The sequence below is a fragment of the Nannospalax galili genome, unplaced genomic scaffold, assembly GCF_000622305.1.
Source record: "Nannospalax galili isolate Female #2095 unplaced genomic scaffold, S.galili_v1.0 scaffold668, whole genome shotgun sequence".
Classification (NCBI taxonomy): Eukaryota; Metazoa; Chordata; class Mammalia; order Rodentia; family Spalacidae; genus Nannospalax; species Nannospalax galili.
Window position 1 is genome coordinate 1,735,578 of NW_008358090.1, and position 15,912 is coordinate 1,751,489.

The 15,912-nt window shown below is 54.1% G+C and overlaps 1 protein-coding gene across 9 annotated transcripts in view; it reads left to right on the forward strand.

Moving 5' to 3' along the window:
• The window catches only part of Tsc2 (TSC complex subunit 2), a 40,546-nt gene that overhangs the window by 22,910 nt on the left and 1,724 nt on the right, over nt 1-15,912 (forward strand). For 2 of the 9 annotated variants that reach the window (XR_001872117.2, XM_008856246.2), the window contains exons 18-38: nt 588-694; nt 903-1,053; nt 2,160-2,282; nt 2,815-2,949; nt 4,105-4,294; nt 5,083-5,176; nt 5,360-5,462; nt 5,660-5,754; nt 6,882-7,010; nt 8,276-8,440; nt 8,632-8,784; nt 8,873-8,985; nt 9,466-9,681; nt 10,812-11,015; nt 11,663-11,731; nt 12,829-12,959; nt 13,290-13,780; nt 13,980-14,055; nt 14,254-14,340; nt 15,183-15,369; nt 15,557-15,696. Coding sequence is in view for 7 of the 9 variants with exons in the window: in XM_008856246.2 (XP_008854468.1) it covers nt 588-694; nt 903-1,053; nt 2,160-2,282; nt 2,815-2,949; nt 4,105-4,294; nt 5,083-5,176; nt 5,360-5,462; nt 5,660-5,754; nt 6,882-7,010; nt 8,276-8,440; nt 8,632-8,784; nt 8,873-8,985; nt 9,466-9,681; nt 10,812-11,015; nt 11,663-11,731; nt 12,829-12,959; nt 13,290-13,780; nt 13,980-14,055; nt 14,254-14,340; nt 15,183-15,369; nt 15,557-15,696 (3,159 nt within the window). In the remaining 2 variants the exon portion in view is untranslated. Of the gene's footprint in view, nt 1-587; nt 695-902; nt 1,054-2,159; nt 2,283-2,814; nt 2,950-4,104; nt 4,295-5,082; nt 5,177-5,359; nt 5,463-5,659; nt 5,755-6,881; nt 7,011-8,275; nt 8,441-8,631; nt 8,785-8,872; nt 8,986-9,465; nt 9,682-10,811; nt 11,016-11,662; nt 11,732-12,828; nt 12,960-13,289; nt 13,781-13,979; nt 14,056-14,253; nt 14,341-15,182; nt 15,370-15,534; nt 15,697-15,912 lie in introns of all 9 variants that reach the window. The other 7 variants (XR_003847500.1, XM_008856247.2, XM_008856248.2 and 4 more) reach the window with 7 other exon arrangements.

The following is a 15,912-nucleotide window of genomic DNA, read 5'->3' on the forward strand; positions in this document are numbered from 1 at the left end:
TGCTCCTTGGCACCTTCTGTGTCTGGTTTTCCAAGGACCTACTGTCCTGGCCTGTAGTCTGTGAACCTCTGTGGCTTGTTACTTTGAGTTACTCAATAGTCCAGGGCAGGAACACATTGATCTCTAGGGTGGCATATAGCTTCAATGTTCCGGTATTGAAGAATCTGTCAGTGACCTGCTGCATGGCTCCCCTGGATGGGCCTAGTGGGGCTAGGGGAGGGTGGGGCTGGGCAGGGTTTGAGAGCTGCTAGCAGCTTGCTCTGTAGATGCCTCTCCTGAGCAGAATTCACCAAGAAGGAAGCCCAGAGGGCTCCCCCAGTATCTACTTAGTGATCTTCCTGTTCTAGGATCTCAGCCTAGTCTATCATTGTAGGAAGTAATGGGGCCCTGAGCAGAATTTGCTGTTTGGTATTGGGAGCTATGTAGTGCTACCTGGGAACCAGGCAGCTACTATTGGCTCTACCAGGACACCAGCTTGGAAATTCAGGCTCAGATGTCACTGGGGTGCTAAAGTGGGTAGGATTTTTCCACCTGCCCTCCCAGGCAGACTCTTGGCTTGGTTGAATGGCAGTTTTGTTCCCTGACAGGCCTTTGATTTCCTACTGCTGCTGCGGGCTGATTCGTTGCATCGCCTGGGCCTGCCCAACAAGGATGGGGTTGTGAGGTTCAGCCCCTACTGCCTCTGCGACTGCATGTATGTGTGATGGTGCCTCTCTCTTGCTCCAGGGTGTTCTGTTCATTAAGTGAAGCTGGGTGTACGCTGCCCCACTTAGGGTTGTTTCATGTTAGAGGGCCCATCCAGAAGGGAAGTTAATGGTAGGCTGGGGCCACAAGGGACCATGTCAGTTCCAACTTGTGTAGTGGGGCACTGCCTCAGTTGTTTGTCCCATATGCTTCCATAGGGAACCAGAGAGGGGCTCTGAGAAGAAGGCCAGTGGCCCCCTTTCATCTCCTACGGGGCCACCTAGCCCTGTGCCTGCAGGCCCTGCTGTGCGATTCGGCCATCTGCCCTATTCTCTGCTCTTCCGGGTCCTGCTGCAATGTCTGAAGCAGGTGAGATGGGCCCACTCCTTGGGCTCTGTTAGGGCAGACTGAGCTGCCCTTGCCCTGGAGTATCAAATTCATGGAACAAACCCAATTTTTCAACCTTGTATGAGTAAGGTTTTGCAGCAGGACTCAGATACATAGCTAGATAACAGTAACCCTAGATCGGCATGTACCTCATAGGGAGGACACAGGTGGGGTGTGGGACCAGAGGGAGTACAGTCATGTTCAAGGGCCAACCACCAGGTAAGCTAGGGTTAGATGTGAAAAGTAGGGAAGGTTCCTAGAAGCAGCAAAACCTAGAAGCAGATGGTATGGTTCTGTGCAGTGAGACTTGCTAGAGAGGCCAAGGCAGTGAGAGAGACGGGAAGCAGAGTTGGGGGGAGGGGTGACCACTGGAGGGAGTCAAGGACCCAGAAAGTCAAGGGATGTTAGAGATAGCAGGAGCTTTCTCAGGAGTATTCTGGCCTTCTGTCACAGGGGAATGTAGAGGGTTTCTGCTTATGATTTGGCCCTGGGCAGTGGGCTATCCCTGATGGAGACATGACCTGGCAGAGGTTGAGTCAGAGAGCTCCAACTCATGTTCTCCCTATAGGTATGGCCTTGGGCCAACACTGGCTCTCTGACAGTGATACTGGTTTGTGGATTGTTGACTTGTGTTCTCCTTTTCCTCCTCAGCCATGGTAACTTCTTTTCTTCTGCCACAGTGTCATTATTGTAGAAGTTCAGCTGATGCTTGGGGTGGGAATCTGTTGGGACCCCTCTGTACAGTATTGGAGGCAGGCAGTCACTGAGCCATCATTGGGTAGGTAAGGGGAGAACAGAGCTAGGCCTGTGGAGGTGGCATTGGGCCTCTGCTCAGCTGAGCCTCTGGATGGCAGCCACCACTGTCCAAGGTACTATTCAATGTCCAGAGGGCTCACTGAGTAGTAGCTGCTAGTACAGTGGCAGGGACAGAGGTCAGGGCTAACAAGGCCTCTTGCTCCCTATGTGAGCAGGGAGCAGGAATCTGGAAGCCTTTTAGCGGTCTGGCTACATAGTTTTAAACACTGACCAGTCTTCTGTTTCCTGCGTCTAGAGAGCCCTGACACCCTGATTGTCTTCTCTCCCCCTAGGAAACTGACTGGAAGGTGCTGAAGCTAGTGCTCAGCAAGCTGCCAGAGTCGCTGCGCTACAAGGTCCTCATTTTCACCTCCCCTTGCAGTGTTGACCAGTTGTCTTCTGCCCTCTGCTCCATGGTAACACCCTGTGCCAGCTTCTCTCAGCCTTTGTAGTAGGGGTGGGAGCCGTGGTCTATCTAGACTCTTCTCCAAAATATAGGGAGCCCTCTGGAAGGAGTATAGAGACCTGCCACCTGTCTGACTGGGACCCTCTGTCCTTCAGAGCAAGCCTTGGCCCTCACCTAGAGCACAGACCATGCCCCTGAGGCTGACAGAGGCTGTGAGGGGCCAAAAATGCCCTAGAAACTCCTGTCCACTACCAGATATGGTGCATTGGAAGTCCTGGTCCAGGGTACATTACTGAGTATGCATGTCCTGAGTCTCCCATCCTCCAGACTGGGACACTTGTGTGGTCATAGCCTACCCTGCCTCATTGTCACAAGATGATGTTTCCCATATCTCTAAAGAGGCAGAAAGACCTCTGCCAGGAGAAGAAGGGAGTCTTCTGGGCTTCTGACCCTTGAAGTTTCCTAGGCTTTCCCAGTGTCCTCTGGCCTCCTGGGGATCTAGCCATGGTTCAGGGGCTTCACAGCTAGGTATTGATCATTAGCTTTCAGGACCAAAGACCCTTGAGCGACTCCGAGGTACCCCAGAAGGCTTCTCTAGAACCGATCTGCACTTAGCTGTGGTTCCTGTATTGACGGCATTAATCTCTTACCACAACTATTTGGACAAAACCAAACAGGTGAGATATAGGAAAGGGACAAGGAGGCACAGGGCACTTTGTGAGCTAACTGCTGGGCTGGTGTAAGATCAGCTGGCTTTGCTCCATGCTGTGGGCCAGTGCCTGTCATCCAACCTGGTACTGAAGACAGCTGAATCCAAGGCACAGCACTTCACATACCATCCAGGCTCTAGGCTTCACTATGACCTTTGTGCTCATTGTCCTCCCCTCCCTAGAAGCACCTAACCCTAACCCACTTTGAGAAGCACTCCTTGAACTGTTTCTGCTGGGTTGGGGGACAGGTGACTGGGCCAGTTTTAAGAAGTGGAGTGGATGGGCCAGAACCCCTGGCTGACACATCTCTTTTGTCAGGGTGCTAGCAGTGCTTGTTCCTGTTACTCTATATTGCTGTTACCACCCTCCCTGTATCACCTAGATTGTAGTATGCCTCCATAACAAAATGGCACTCTTAGTGAGGTCAGGAACCTGCTCTCACAGTCTTGGCAGCTAGGAGAGGGATTGAGGCTCAACCTAGGCCTGTCTTTCCCCTGAGCCCAGGTTCCTGACTGCACACAGTAACTGATGCTGAGTCTCCATGCACAGGCCCAGCTTGAATAGAAGCCCTTGCATGTTGGAGTGCACCCTAGAACCCCTACTGGCATTGTCCCAGAGAGCAGCTTGTCCAAGCTGGGCCAAAGGATTATGGAGGGTTCCTGAGTATGAAATGTTTCTTGGTGGCAGATTCAAGGAGGCAGAACTATTGTGGGGGCATTGAGCCCCAATCTGTGTCCTGAGCTATCATTTTGTTGTTGTCTTCATAGACCACACTATTCAGGGTGGGCATGGGACCTAGGAACTTGCTATATCAGCTGATGTACCCAGCCCTTTGGGAGGCATAGAATGAAGGGGTTGTGGGTCCAGTACATCTGGTTTCATCTTATTGGCCATGGGATGGGGTGTCATCTGTGAGAGTGGGCTCATGTAGACATTGAAGGGCCTTCCTAAGACCTGTCCCTTCTCTTCTCCAAGAGTCATCTCAGAGCAGGGGCAAGGAGAAAATAAGACCTGGGGAAGTACTTGGTACACTAGAGTAGCTTGGTCCTTTCTGTGGGCAGGGGCCAGGGATACCATTGCCAGCCAATGGCAGGTGGACCCATAGCATCTTGCTCTTCCCAGCGCGAGATGGTTTACTGCCTGGAACAAGGCCTCATCTACCGCTGTGCCAGCCAGTGTGTGGTGGCCCTGGCCATCTGCAGCGTAGAGATGCCCGACATCATCATCAAGGCGCTGCCCGTCCTGGTGGTGAAGCTGACGCACATTTCTGCTACGGCTAGCATGGCCATCCCCCTCCTGGAGTTCCTGTCCAGTGAGTGTGTGGCTCTACTTAAGCATAACTATGCACATATATACCTGTGGGCAAGTACGTTGGGTGGACCCTTGAATTCGGGGCTGTGAGCAACACCCTGTGTTGATTTCTCCAGCCCTCCAACTTATACACAGGCTGCCCTCTGGGGAACCTGGGCATTGGCACCTCCTGCCATGCCAGATCCCTAAGTGGTTTGCTGTCTGGTTTGGGATAGGCTGTTCTTTCCTCTCTGCTTAGAAGCCTGCCTAACATCTATAATCTCTAGCCCATCTTCAGTCTGGCACTCTCTACCTTCTTTCTGCCCTCAGAGCACTTGGATTTTATTAGCTCACCCCTTTGGTCTCTCACCTGTCAGAACTGCTAATAGTTCAGGATACCCTGCTGGTCCCTTCTTCCTATGTCCTTGGGTATATCTGGCCAGAATGTCCTAGTAAGATCTTGAGAGACTAGACAGCTGGGTTGGCACTTGGAAAGGACAGGAAAGACAGTTGACACTTGTGGGCCATATAATCTTTTTGTTTTGCTTATTACTCTGTAAAAGTGTTCAGAATGTTCATAGCTCATGGATCATACAAATACAGGCCAAAGGTTAGATTTGTTTTAGGAACCATAGGCTGCTGGTACAGCAGGATGGAGAGCTGAGGGTGCAGTTTGAAAGGTTATATTTAGGTGGCTGTGGACAGCTACCCTGACTTTTAGAAATAAAAAGGATGTTAGTGACAGTTTCCACAGCTGTGGCCATAGCTGGCTGGTCTGGGCTCCCCTTACAAGCTGTCCTTGTGTCACAGCTCTGGCCAGGCTACCCCACCTCTACAGAAACTTCGCTGCAGAGCAGTATGCAAGTGTGTTTGCCATCTCTCTGCCATACACCAACCCCTCCAAGTAAGTCTGGCTGCCCAAATCCCCCCTTCCCAGCCATACCCCAGTCCTCGCTTCTTTTAGGCTAGCCTCTGATCTCAAGAGCCTGCTGAGGCCCCAACACCTCTGTTCTGAACTTTGGGCCCCAAGATGGTTTCTCACTGATGCCAAGAGAGAGGCTGGTTCTTCTGTCTCTTTTCATCCCAGGTTCAATCAATACATCGTGTGTCTGGCCCATCATGTCATAGCAATGTGGTTTATTAGGTGTCGACTGCCCTTTCGGAAGGATTTTGTTCCTTATATCACTAAGGTTAGTCCAGGGGCCGTGGATGAAGTGGGATATTAACAATGGAGAGGAAGTTGGGAACTGATTGGGGCTGTTTGTGGCCCCCAGGAGCTGGCTCTGCTGAACTGGTTCACTGGACTCAACCCAAATGGGTATGGGGAAGGAACTGCTGCCCTGCTTTTCCATAGCCAGTTTCACAGCTTCAGTCTCCCCTACTCCAGGGCCTACGCTCCAATGTCCTCCTGTCTTTTGATGACACCCCTGAGAAGGACAGCTTCAGAGCACGGAGCACCAGTCTCAATGAGAGGCCCAAAAGGTTCGGGGCCTGCTGGGGCCATGCTTGGTGTCAGGTGGGGTGGGATCCTGGGCTGTGACTTGGGACCATCTAGTGATCATGGGACAGGAATGGGAGCGGGAGTAGAGGTGGGGCACCATGTGTGGTGTGCTGGGGCTAAGATGCCCTGAAGTTTGTGATGCAGGGCAGGGACTGACTGCAAATGTCACTGGTGCCTCACATTTGTCAATGTGGCTCACTGTAGCCTACAGCCCTGTGGAGCCCATGTGCCAGCATCCTGGCTTTTCTGGGCCGTGAGTACAGATTGTTGCACTAGGGTTCAGGATGTTGTATGAGTTTGGGTCTCATTGCATTGGAGAAGTACAAAAATGTATCAGGACACCTGCAACTCCGGCCTGGCCAGGGAGAACCCAGGGATGCCCCTTCTTTGGCCCCATGGCCTCTGGTTAGCCCAGCCTCCAGCCAGGGCCACCCTTCTTCCTCTAGAGCCTGCTCACCAGGGACACGCTCTTTTATCATCACAGCTGCTTGTGCCAAATCTGAAAACAGCTGTGCTAGTCCTCCATGTTCTCGTTTGCACCTCATTGCCCGGCTGCCCTGCCTGCCCCGCTTCCTGCGGGCTGTCTCAGCTCTCCCTGGGTGGGATACGGCACTTTCCAGCGCAGCCTATACTCAAGCCCCTGGGCTGGGGCTGAAGGGTATCAGCTTCGCCATCACTGGCCAGAGCTTCCATTTGGTGGCTCTTGGGCCTTATGCCAAGAACTGGCCTCTTTTGACAGTGTGCCCCAGGGGTGGGCCTCAAGGTCTTTCCATGGGGTGAATAGGGATTTCATGGTCAGCACAGCCTGGAATCTGCCGTGCAGGGCGATCCACACATTTAATTTGCACTAATGTCTTTTGTTTTGGTATCATGCGTGAAACCTTACATTTTCTCAGTTGCATTTACAAGCTATATTTTATGCATTTTTGTTTTCTGTCTCTTCCCCTGCTCACTGTCCTTTGGCATGGTTCTTTTGTTCATCTCACCCTGGGACTTCATCTTGACCCTGTGGCCTGGGACCTTTCCTCCTCACCCCTTCAATGGCTTGTTCTCCCTCTCCTGGGAGCTGGGCTCTCTGGGGCTTGGGGCTTCCTTCCTCGCCCGGTAGTTTGAGGATAGCCAGAGCCCCCAAACAAGGCCTGAATAACTCTCCACCTGTGAAAGAATTCAAAGAAAGCTGTGCAGCCGAGGCCTTCCGGTGCCGCAGCATCAGTGTGTCTGAACATGTGGTCCGCAGGTAGTGGGGCTGAGCTGGGCGGGGGGCACAGACCCTGGAGCTTGGCCCTGTGAGCACCCGGGTGGTGGTGCATGGGGCTGCTTGCATGACCTCCTCGCCTGCCGGCGGCCCTCCCTGACCAGAACTAGAGAAGAACTTGGTCCCAGCCCAGGGAGCCTGGTGGCGAGGGGTGGGAAGGTTGCATTCTGTCCAAGCCCTGGATAAGAACAGCTGGCTGCACAGCCTCCTCAGAGACCATCCTGGGATGGATGGCTGCTCTTGAGAAGTTTGAAAGGCTAGCCCAGCCCCTGCAGGCTTGTCTCTAGATAGCAAAGAATTTGCAAATCTAAACTGCACCTGTGTAGGTCAAGTGGATACTCTCTTGAGTTTGAGCTTGCATTCTGTAGGGAAAATTTTCTTCTTGGGCTTTGTTAGGGAACTAGAGGTTTTTATATAGGGATCTGGGATAGAGTCCATTCTGGGAAGGGGGGACCAGGCCCCAGGCTTAGGTGCCAGCATCTTCCTGTGGATTGTGCCTGTTAGTCCAGGCTGCACTAGTGATGGGGTATCTTTCCCTCACCTACAAGCCCTTTCATGGATGTGGCATCTACCATTCTAAAACATAGCTCTTTGCTAATGCCTGCCTTGGGCTACAGTCTCAGGGTAGCCTTTGTGAGCTGGAGGACAGTGAGGTGCTCAGTGGGACTCACCGCTCAACTCCTTTCTGGCAGATTCTTTATAAACACAATGTAGCTAAGGGGCCCTGAAATTTGGCTAAACCTACAAAAGGCTTTCCCTCGGTCCCTGGGGTATGAATGGCACTTGAGCAGTGTCCCTAGCTTACCTGGCCCAAGCATGATGGCCAAAAGCTACACCCAAAGCCCAGCCATTCCATGTCCTCCAGGAAGTGGCCATGTAGGCAGAATGCAATCTTGCTCTGTCCCCCTATGGTCCCTCAGTCTGCATGACTAAGCTGCGCGCAGCAGCCATGGCTAACTCCTGTGTGCTTCAGTAGAGAGACAGTCTGTCTCACCAATCTCTCAGCTCTGTTCCGACCAGAGGGGCTTTCCCATGATGCACCTCCCCTCTGCTCTGGGATGATAAAGTCCACATGTTTGCGAGGCTGCAGCTCCTCTGGCCACTGCACCTTGGGCCTGGTGGCCTCTTTTCTGAGCAAGGCCATATTGGCCATGCATGCATTGAGCTTTGGCCCCTGGTAGTAGGTGGCTCTGCCTGGTCCTGCCCTCAGCCCTGTCCCCTGACCCCAGCATGGTTTTTCGCTCCAGCAGGATACAGACATCCCTTACCAGTGCCAGCCTGGGGTCTGCAGATGAGAACTCCATGGCCCAGGCTGATGACAATTTGAAGAATCTCCACCTGGAGCTCACAGAAACATGTCTGGACATGATGGCCCGATATGTATTCTCCAACTTCACTGCAGTCCCCAAGAGGTGTGAGCTGCACTACTGGGCTGAGGCACTGGAGGTGGGAGGGGTAGCTGTTCCTCTGTGGCTGAATTGGATGCCCATTGGCAGCTGCTCTAGTATCTTGAGGTCCAGTTGGCCTTCAGGAGGTGAGAACCCTTGCCTGACCTTTTGCCTCTGCCCAGGGAAGCTGGAAATTGATACTCTTATGCTTTCAGGTCTCCTGTAGGAGAGTTCCTCTTGGCAGGCGGTAGGACCAAAACTTGGCTGGTTGGAAATAAGCTTGTCACCGTGACAACAAGTGTGGGGACTGGCACCCGGTCATTGCTGGGCCTGGACTCAGGGGAGCTGCAGGGTAGCCCTGATTCAAGGTGATAGCCCCTTTCTTCTATGTGCACTGCAGTCCTAGAAACCCTGGGGGCCCTGGTTGACCCTGTATGTGGGCACTTTTATCCTCAGCTCTGATCCTGGCATGTGCATGAGGCAGACAAAGGAAGCACCAGCCAAGCTGGAGTCTCAGGCTGGGCAGCAGGTATCCCGTGGGGCCCGGGATCGGGTCCGTTCCATGTCAGGTGAGCCTTTACCTCAGCCATCTCCCTGGCCAATGCCTATTGCCCCTCAGTCCCTCCTGGCTGGGCCTAGTATACAGGAAGGCCCCTTGGTACTAAGTGCCTGCTGGTTGACTTCAGGCCTGACCAGCTTCCTGCTGGCCTTGGATATGGTCCTTGTGGTACAGTTGTTTTGGTCTATGTGGAGGTATGACTCTTCTGCTTGGCAGTAGACTGAGGAGCCTGAAGCCCAGCTCACTTAGAGCTTTCTCTGTTATGCTTAGATGAGCTGTGGTTCATCTCAGGGGCAGGTCTAGGGCCCCTTTGCTGTTCTCAGCCCAGTAGGGCTAGAACCCAGGGACTGGGGTTGTCTTGATCTGACTCTCTGGGCATGGGCTTGGTACTTCCAGGCTGGCTAGACCCTGGGTATAGGGGCCTGCCCTACACTGGGGACTTTGCACTGGGCATGCGGTAATCACTAGTCCTCTACCCCCTTGTCTTTAGGGGGCCATGGCCTTCGAGTTGGTGCCCTGGACACCCCAGCTACTCACACCTCAGGTGGCCCTGCTTCTCTGGGACCACAGACTGTACCAACTGCAAAGCCTGAAAAGGCCTCTGGAAGCACCCAGCTTCCAGCAGCAGCAGAGAAGACAAATCTGGCTGCCTATGTGCCCTTGCTGACCCAGGGCTGGGCTGAAATCTTGGTCCGCAGGCCCACAGGTACTGAGAAGGGAGGCATGCTGGAACTTCTCAGAGGGGCCCCCTCCCCACATACTGAGTGTGCAACAGTTTACCCTAGGCTGTGGACCCAGAGCAGCAAGCATAAGGGCATTGAGGACATTTACCTTGGGACTGGTCTTGAGTCAGGAGGTGGCTGAGGGGAGGCTGCCTTGAAAAGTACCAAACAGGGTGGCCTGCCCGTCAGATGTTTGTTCTGCCAGTGTAGCGGTCAGAAGCCAAGACTAGGTGTAGGTAGGCCGGTCCTTCTGAGACTTCTAGGCCTACAGATGGCTACCTTCGCCTTGTGTCCTTATGGGTGTCAATGTTTCAGATTAGATTAGGGCCCACCCATGTGATCTCATTTTACCTTGATTACCTTTTGGTCTTTTTTTGAGACAGGGTCTCCTTGTAGCCCCAGCTGTCCTGGAACTCACAGAGATCCACCTGCCTCAGCCTGCTGAGTGCTGGGATTAAAAGCATGTGCCACCATCCCCAGCCTTGATTACCTTTTGGTCTTTTTTTGAGACAGGGTCTCCTTGTAGCCCCAGCTGTCCTGGAACTCACAGAGATCCACCTGCCTCAGCCTGCTGAGTGCTGGGATTAAAAGCATGTGCCACCATACCCAGCCTTGATTACCTTTTTAAAGGTGCCATTTCTGGGCTGGGCACTCCTTTTAAGCCCAGCGCTTGGGAGGCAGAGGCAGGAATATCTCTCTGAGCTCAAGGCTAGCTTGGTCTACATAACAAGTTCCAGACCAGCCAGGGCTTGCATAGTGACACTCAAAAAAAAAAAAACAAAAAAAAAACCCATTTCTACATTCTGAGGTCCTGGGGGGGTAGAATTTAGCATATAATTTTAGCCTGTGATGGGCATATAGGGCCTGTTACTGAGCCAAGAACAGTCCTGAGGTACTATGGGTGTGTGGTGGGAGGAGAAGGCCATGGCTCTAGGCTGCTAGCCTCTGCTTGATGTCTGGCTTGCTTGGCCTCAGTGCATATGCTCACCTGGGGCGACCCAAAAAGCTTGAATGAATGTAAAGCTGTTGTGGAAGGTCCTTGGGTCCTTGGGGGTTCTCTGTGGGGTGGGTGTGGGAAGTGTGGCCTGGGACTTGAGGTGCTGGCCACCCCCAGGAAACACCAGCTGGCTGATGAGCCTGGAGAACCCACTCAGCCCCTTCTCCTCTGACATCAACAACATGCCCCTACAAGAGCTGTCCAATGCCCTCATGGCTGCTGAGCGCTTCAAGGAGCACCGGGACACAGCTCTGTACAAGTCACTGTCAGTGCCAGCGGCTGGTACAGCCAAGCCCCCTCCTCTCCCGCGCTCTAACACAGGTGAGCATGGGAGCATGGGCAGTGCTGGATCCTAGGTTCCTTGTTTGATGGCGGCATGGTTCTCTATACAGAGGCCTGCCATCATGTCATCTTCAGGATCTTTGGGGAAGAAGATACTAGTGTTCTAGGCCCTGAAGTTAGGCAGCAGGCTTATGCCTGCTATAGAAACCCTCTTCCTTGGAGACTGGTACTTGCTGGCAGCAACCAGGATGCTGCTGGAGTTGGCAGTTCCTGGGCATGTGTGGTGCTCTGTGGAGTCTATGCCAGCACCTCCACAGGGGCTGTTGCCCTGGGTGAGGAGGCACTGTGGGCAGCTGAGCATCCCCCTGGGCTTGGGGTGGGATGTCTGAATCTGCCTGCCTGTGTATTCCCCAGCCCTGCCAGTACTACCCAGCCAAGCCCTTGGCCATCCTCCGTGGCCACAGATGGCACTTGGAGGCTGAGGATGTCTGTATTTGGGCAGCTGACCAGCATTGAACTCCCAAAGGCTGCGCATGCTGTTTGGAGAGCTGGGAGCCCTGTGTGCTGGCCCTGGCCGCCGCTGGCCCTCCCCTCTCTCCTCTCCAGGCCTGGGGCTGTGCCCATCCTCTCTGCTCGGCCTTGTGCAGTCTGCTGCTGACACGGCTGCTCGCGTGGTTGCCTTGCAGTGGCCTCTTTCTCCTCCCTGTACCAGTCCAGCTGCCAAGGACAGCTGCACAGGAGCGTTTCCTGGGCAGGTATTGGCACATCCCTGTGAGGAAGCCATGTGGTCTGCAGAGCGCCACTCTGCCTCATAGATGCTGTTCTCATCGCCCTCATCTGGTCACCCTCCATGGCTGGCTGAGCCTCTCATCGCCCTTGGGGAGCAGGGTCCTGGCTAACATGAGGACATCTGTGCAGGATGCCTGTGCTTTGCCCATGGGAACCCTTTGACCTGTGGCCTTCTGAGATGAGCTCTGCTTCTGAGCTGTATGTGGCCTCTGGATGACAGAGTTGGGGTAGCCCCATATCTCTTTGATTTCAGTGGGTGACAGTTGTTGCGGTTGAGCCTGGCCCTAGGGCTCAGCTGAGCTGACCTTTTCCTGTCTATTGATGGTCTGATTGGTATTATGAACCACAAAAGTGGACTGTATCTGCTTTTCATCATAGCTGGTCACACACCTTACTGACAAGGTTCCTGGCTGGTTGCCCTTGGCTCTCACAGGTTGCCCTACAGGTTCCCCCATGTGTACAGGAGCCAGTAGGGAAGGGCATTGTACACATGGGTGCTGGAGTGTGGGCAGGGGCCAGGGGAGGGCGTCATAGTCTGCTCTTGATTGCTTCTTACCCACACTTGTGTTGGCCTGGGAAATGCTGCTCGGGGACCTCATCCCTTGAGAACCAGAACTGAAGGCGAGCTTCTTTCCTCAGAGTGAGTTGTAAGTCTGCAGATGGGGACAACCCCCACCAGCTTCTTACTCAGTCCCAAGTCCTGGAGAAACTGGACCTCTTTCCTCAGTCTCAGGGCTGGCCTCAGGCACTGCACTCCTCCCAAGCCAGGGCCTGTCTTGAGTGGGGCTCCTTGTGGTGCTCTTGCCCATTTACCTTGCTAGAGACGCTGAGGTAGCTTCTAATGGACTCAGGTGGGCAGAATTGCTTCCCATTGAACTGCAGGAGGCACTAGAGCCAGCCAGGCCTCCCCCAAAGCCATCAGAGTCCACCCCCAGCCTTCTTCAGTGGCAGCCACGGGCAGGGTACAGGGTGCTGCCTTTCCAGCAAGGAGAAGCTGGTATTCTGAGGCCATGTGAGCATCCACCTGGCCCAGCACCCAGCAGCCCTGTCTGTATTCTCCCAGACTCTGCTGTGGTTCTTGAGGAAGGAAGTCCAGGAGAGGCTCATGTGCCATTGGAGCCCCCCGAATTGGAAGACTTCGAGGCAGCATTAGGTACAGACAGGCACTGCCAACGTCCTGACACCTATAGCAGGGTGAGTGCCATTGAAAGGGAACAGAGTACAGCTTCTGTTTCAGGCCTTCTGGCTTTGCACTAACTTGCCCTGTGAACTTGGCAAGTCTTTTCCTTGATTAAGAAATGGCCAGCTCTTCCCCAGTGTCCCTCCTGCTCAGATCATTTGAGTCTCCTCTCCATCATGGTGGCCTTTATTGTGGGACTCCTTTAGCCTGTGGAATTCTTGACTTCTCTGCTCAGCATAGGCCCAGGAAGGGTGGGGGCCATAGCCAGGGGACTGGAGGGGGTGCCAGAGGAGCCTGGTGCTTGGGTGCCTTCTAAGGATGCTTCTTTTGGATGGTCTTTGCAGTCATCCTCAGCGTCTAGCCAGGAAGAGAAGCCCCACACAGAGGAGCTGGCTGCTGGGGGCATCCCTATTGAGCGGGCCATCTCCTCCGAGGGGGCTCGGCCTGCAGTGGACCTCTCCTTCCAGCCCTCACAGCCCCTGAGCAAGTCTAGCTCCTCTCCTGAGCTGCAGACCTTGCAAGATATCCTTGGGGACCTAGGGGACAAAGCTGATGTTGGACGTCTGAGTCCTGAGGCTAAGGCCCGGTCCCAATCTGGGATCCTGGATGGGGAAGCAGCTGCCTGGTCAGCCTCACGCAAAGAGCGCCAGGACTCAGTCCCACCTGAAGGTCCCTTGCCTTCCAGTTCCCCCCGCTCCCCTAGTGGTCTTCGGCCTCGAGGCTATACCATCTCTGACTCGGCCCCATCACGCAGGGGTAAGAGGGTGGAGAGGGATGCCTTCAAGAGCAGAGCTGCGGCCTCCAGTGCTGAAAAAGTGCCAGGCATCAACCCTAGGTGGGCACCAGCCCCAAGTTGGCACCAACTCCAGAGGAAGGGGGAGGGGTCCTCTTGCTCGTGGACCCTGGGTAGAGCTGGTGGGCATGTGGATCCTCATGTCCTCCATGTGGCTGGTGGGAACCACAAGGAGGGAGGGTACTTGCCCACACAACCCAGGCCCTCCTGCTTTCTGCCCTCACTATTGCTTCCTCTGCAGCTTTGTGTTTCTGCAACTCTACCATTCACCCTTTTTTGGTGATGAGTCCAATAAGCCCATCCTGTTGCCCAATGAGGTAGGCCTGCTCTTCCTCTCCCACTGTGGGGTTGGGGGCAACAATAACCAGAGAAGTTCTAGCCTCTTGTTGTAGCAGGTTATATTCTATCTGGGTAGGGACAATCCTGAGAATTGGTGCTGGGGAGGCTGTCTAGGTTGGTGGCTGACAAGAGGGTAGTCTCCGCCCTAAACTCACTTAGGCTCTATGTGGCTACAGTCCTTCGAGCGGTCAGTGCAGCTCCTTGACCAGATCCCGTCCTATGACACCCACAAAATTGCTGTCCTGTATGTGGGAGAAGGCCAGGTAAGGCTTCTGGGCCCTGGGGCCAGCATGGGGCCCTTGGCTCCCAAGGAAGTCCTGAGGGCCTCTCCTTAGAGTTCCGTCTGTGGTGCTTTGCTCCTCTGGAGCATTGGCAGTTTATGCCCTGCTCCAGGGGCACAGCTGTGAGATGACAGGTTGACACGTAGATATGCAGAGCTGTGAGGACTGCAGGGTACAAGCATAGCAGAGTGCAAAGACCCTGGGGTGGTCCACTCTTGAGTGTAGGGGTATGGCAGGAGGTGGAGGGCCATCATGGGCACCCTCAGCCCAGTATATGACCATGGGCTGCACTTTTGTCCTAAAGTGTGGTGGAGTCCCTGGACTGTTTTGAGCCAAGAGGTTGCCACGACACCTATGTTTTGAAAGCATCCCTCTTGGGCATGGTGGCACACAGCTTTAATCCCAGCACTTGGGAAAGAGAAATAGGGGCAGATGATCTCTTTTGAGTTCTTGGCCAGCCTGGTCTACATAGCAAATTCCAGGCCAACCAGGGCTATGTAGTAAGACCCTGTCTCCAAAAGAAGGGAACAAACATCCCTCTGGCTGCTGTGTGGAGTCTTGATGGAGTTGGGTGTGGACATTCTAGATGAGGACAACAGGCTTGGGTGGGGGTGCAGGGTTGCTGAGCAGTGCTAGGTTCTGGGTGTGCTGAGGTCTTTGTTGGCTGAATGTGTGGGTAGAAGAAAGGCGGGAGCTCAGGTGACACCAGGATATAAGAACTGGGCAGCTGTAAGCATGAAGCACTGAGTGGAGACAGTGATGGCTACATTTGCCTTCCATCTACGGCAAATTGAGCTGGTACCGTTCTACTCTTCTGGCTACAGAGCAGCAGCGAGCTGGCCATCCTGTCAAATGAGCACGGCTCCTACAGGTACACAGAGTTCCTGACAGGCTTGGGCCGACTCATTGAGCTCAAGGACTGCCAGCCTGACAAGGTGTACCTGGGTGGACTGGATGTGTGTGGTGAGGATGGCCAGTTCACCTACTGCTGGCATGACGATATCATGCAAGGTATGTAACAGCCTCAAAGCGTACCTCCTGTAGGTTGGCCTGATTCCCCACCCTCTGGGAGAGGAGCTAATTGCTGTTGGAGAAGCCAAGGGAAGTCTGGTGGGTTGCAGAGGGGTCAGCCTGGGCCCCCAAACTCAGCCCTAGTTGTCCCATCCTGGCACCCAGCCCAGCGTCACCCACCCTACAGCTGTCTTCCACATTGCCACCCTGATGCCCACCAAGGATGTAGACAAGCACCGCTGTGACAAGAAACGGCATCTAGGCAATGATTTTGTTTCTATTGTCTACAATGACTCTGGTGAGGACTTCAGACTGGGCACCATTAAGGTGAGTGGGATCTCAAGTGTGCTGGGCACTCAGGGAATGCCTGAGTTCTGCCACCACCACCACCTTGGCCACTTTTGCCTGGCCTCCCAGGCTGCTCCAACCCCAGGAGACTTATCTCTCCAAGTGAATCACCTGGCTCTGCTACATTGTCTCCACTACCTGGTAGGGAGTAGGGGCTTCCTTACAAAGGTGGTGGCTGACTAGGGTAGCTGGCTT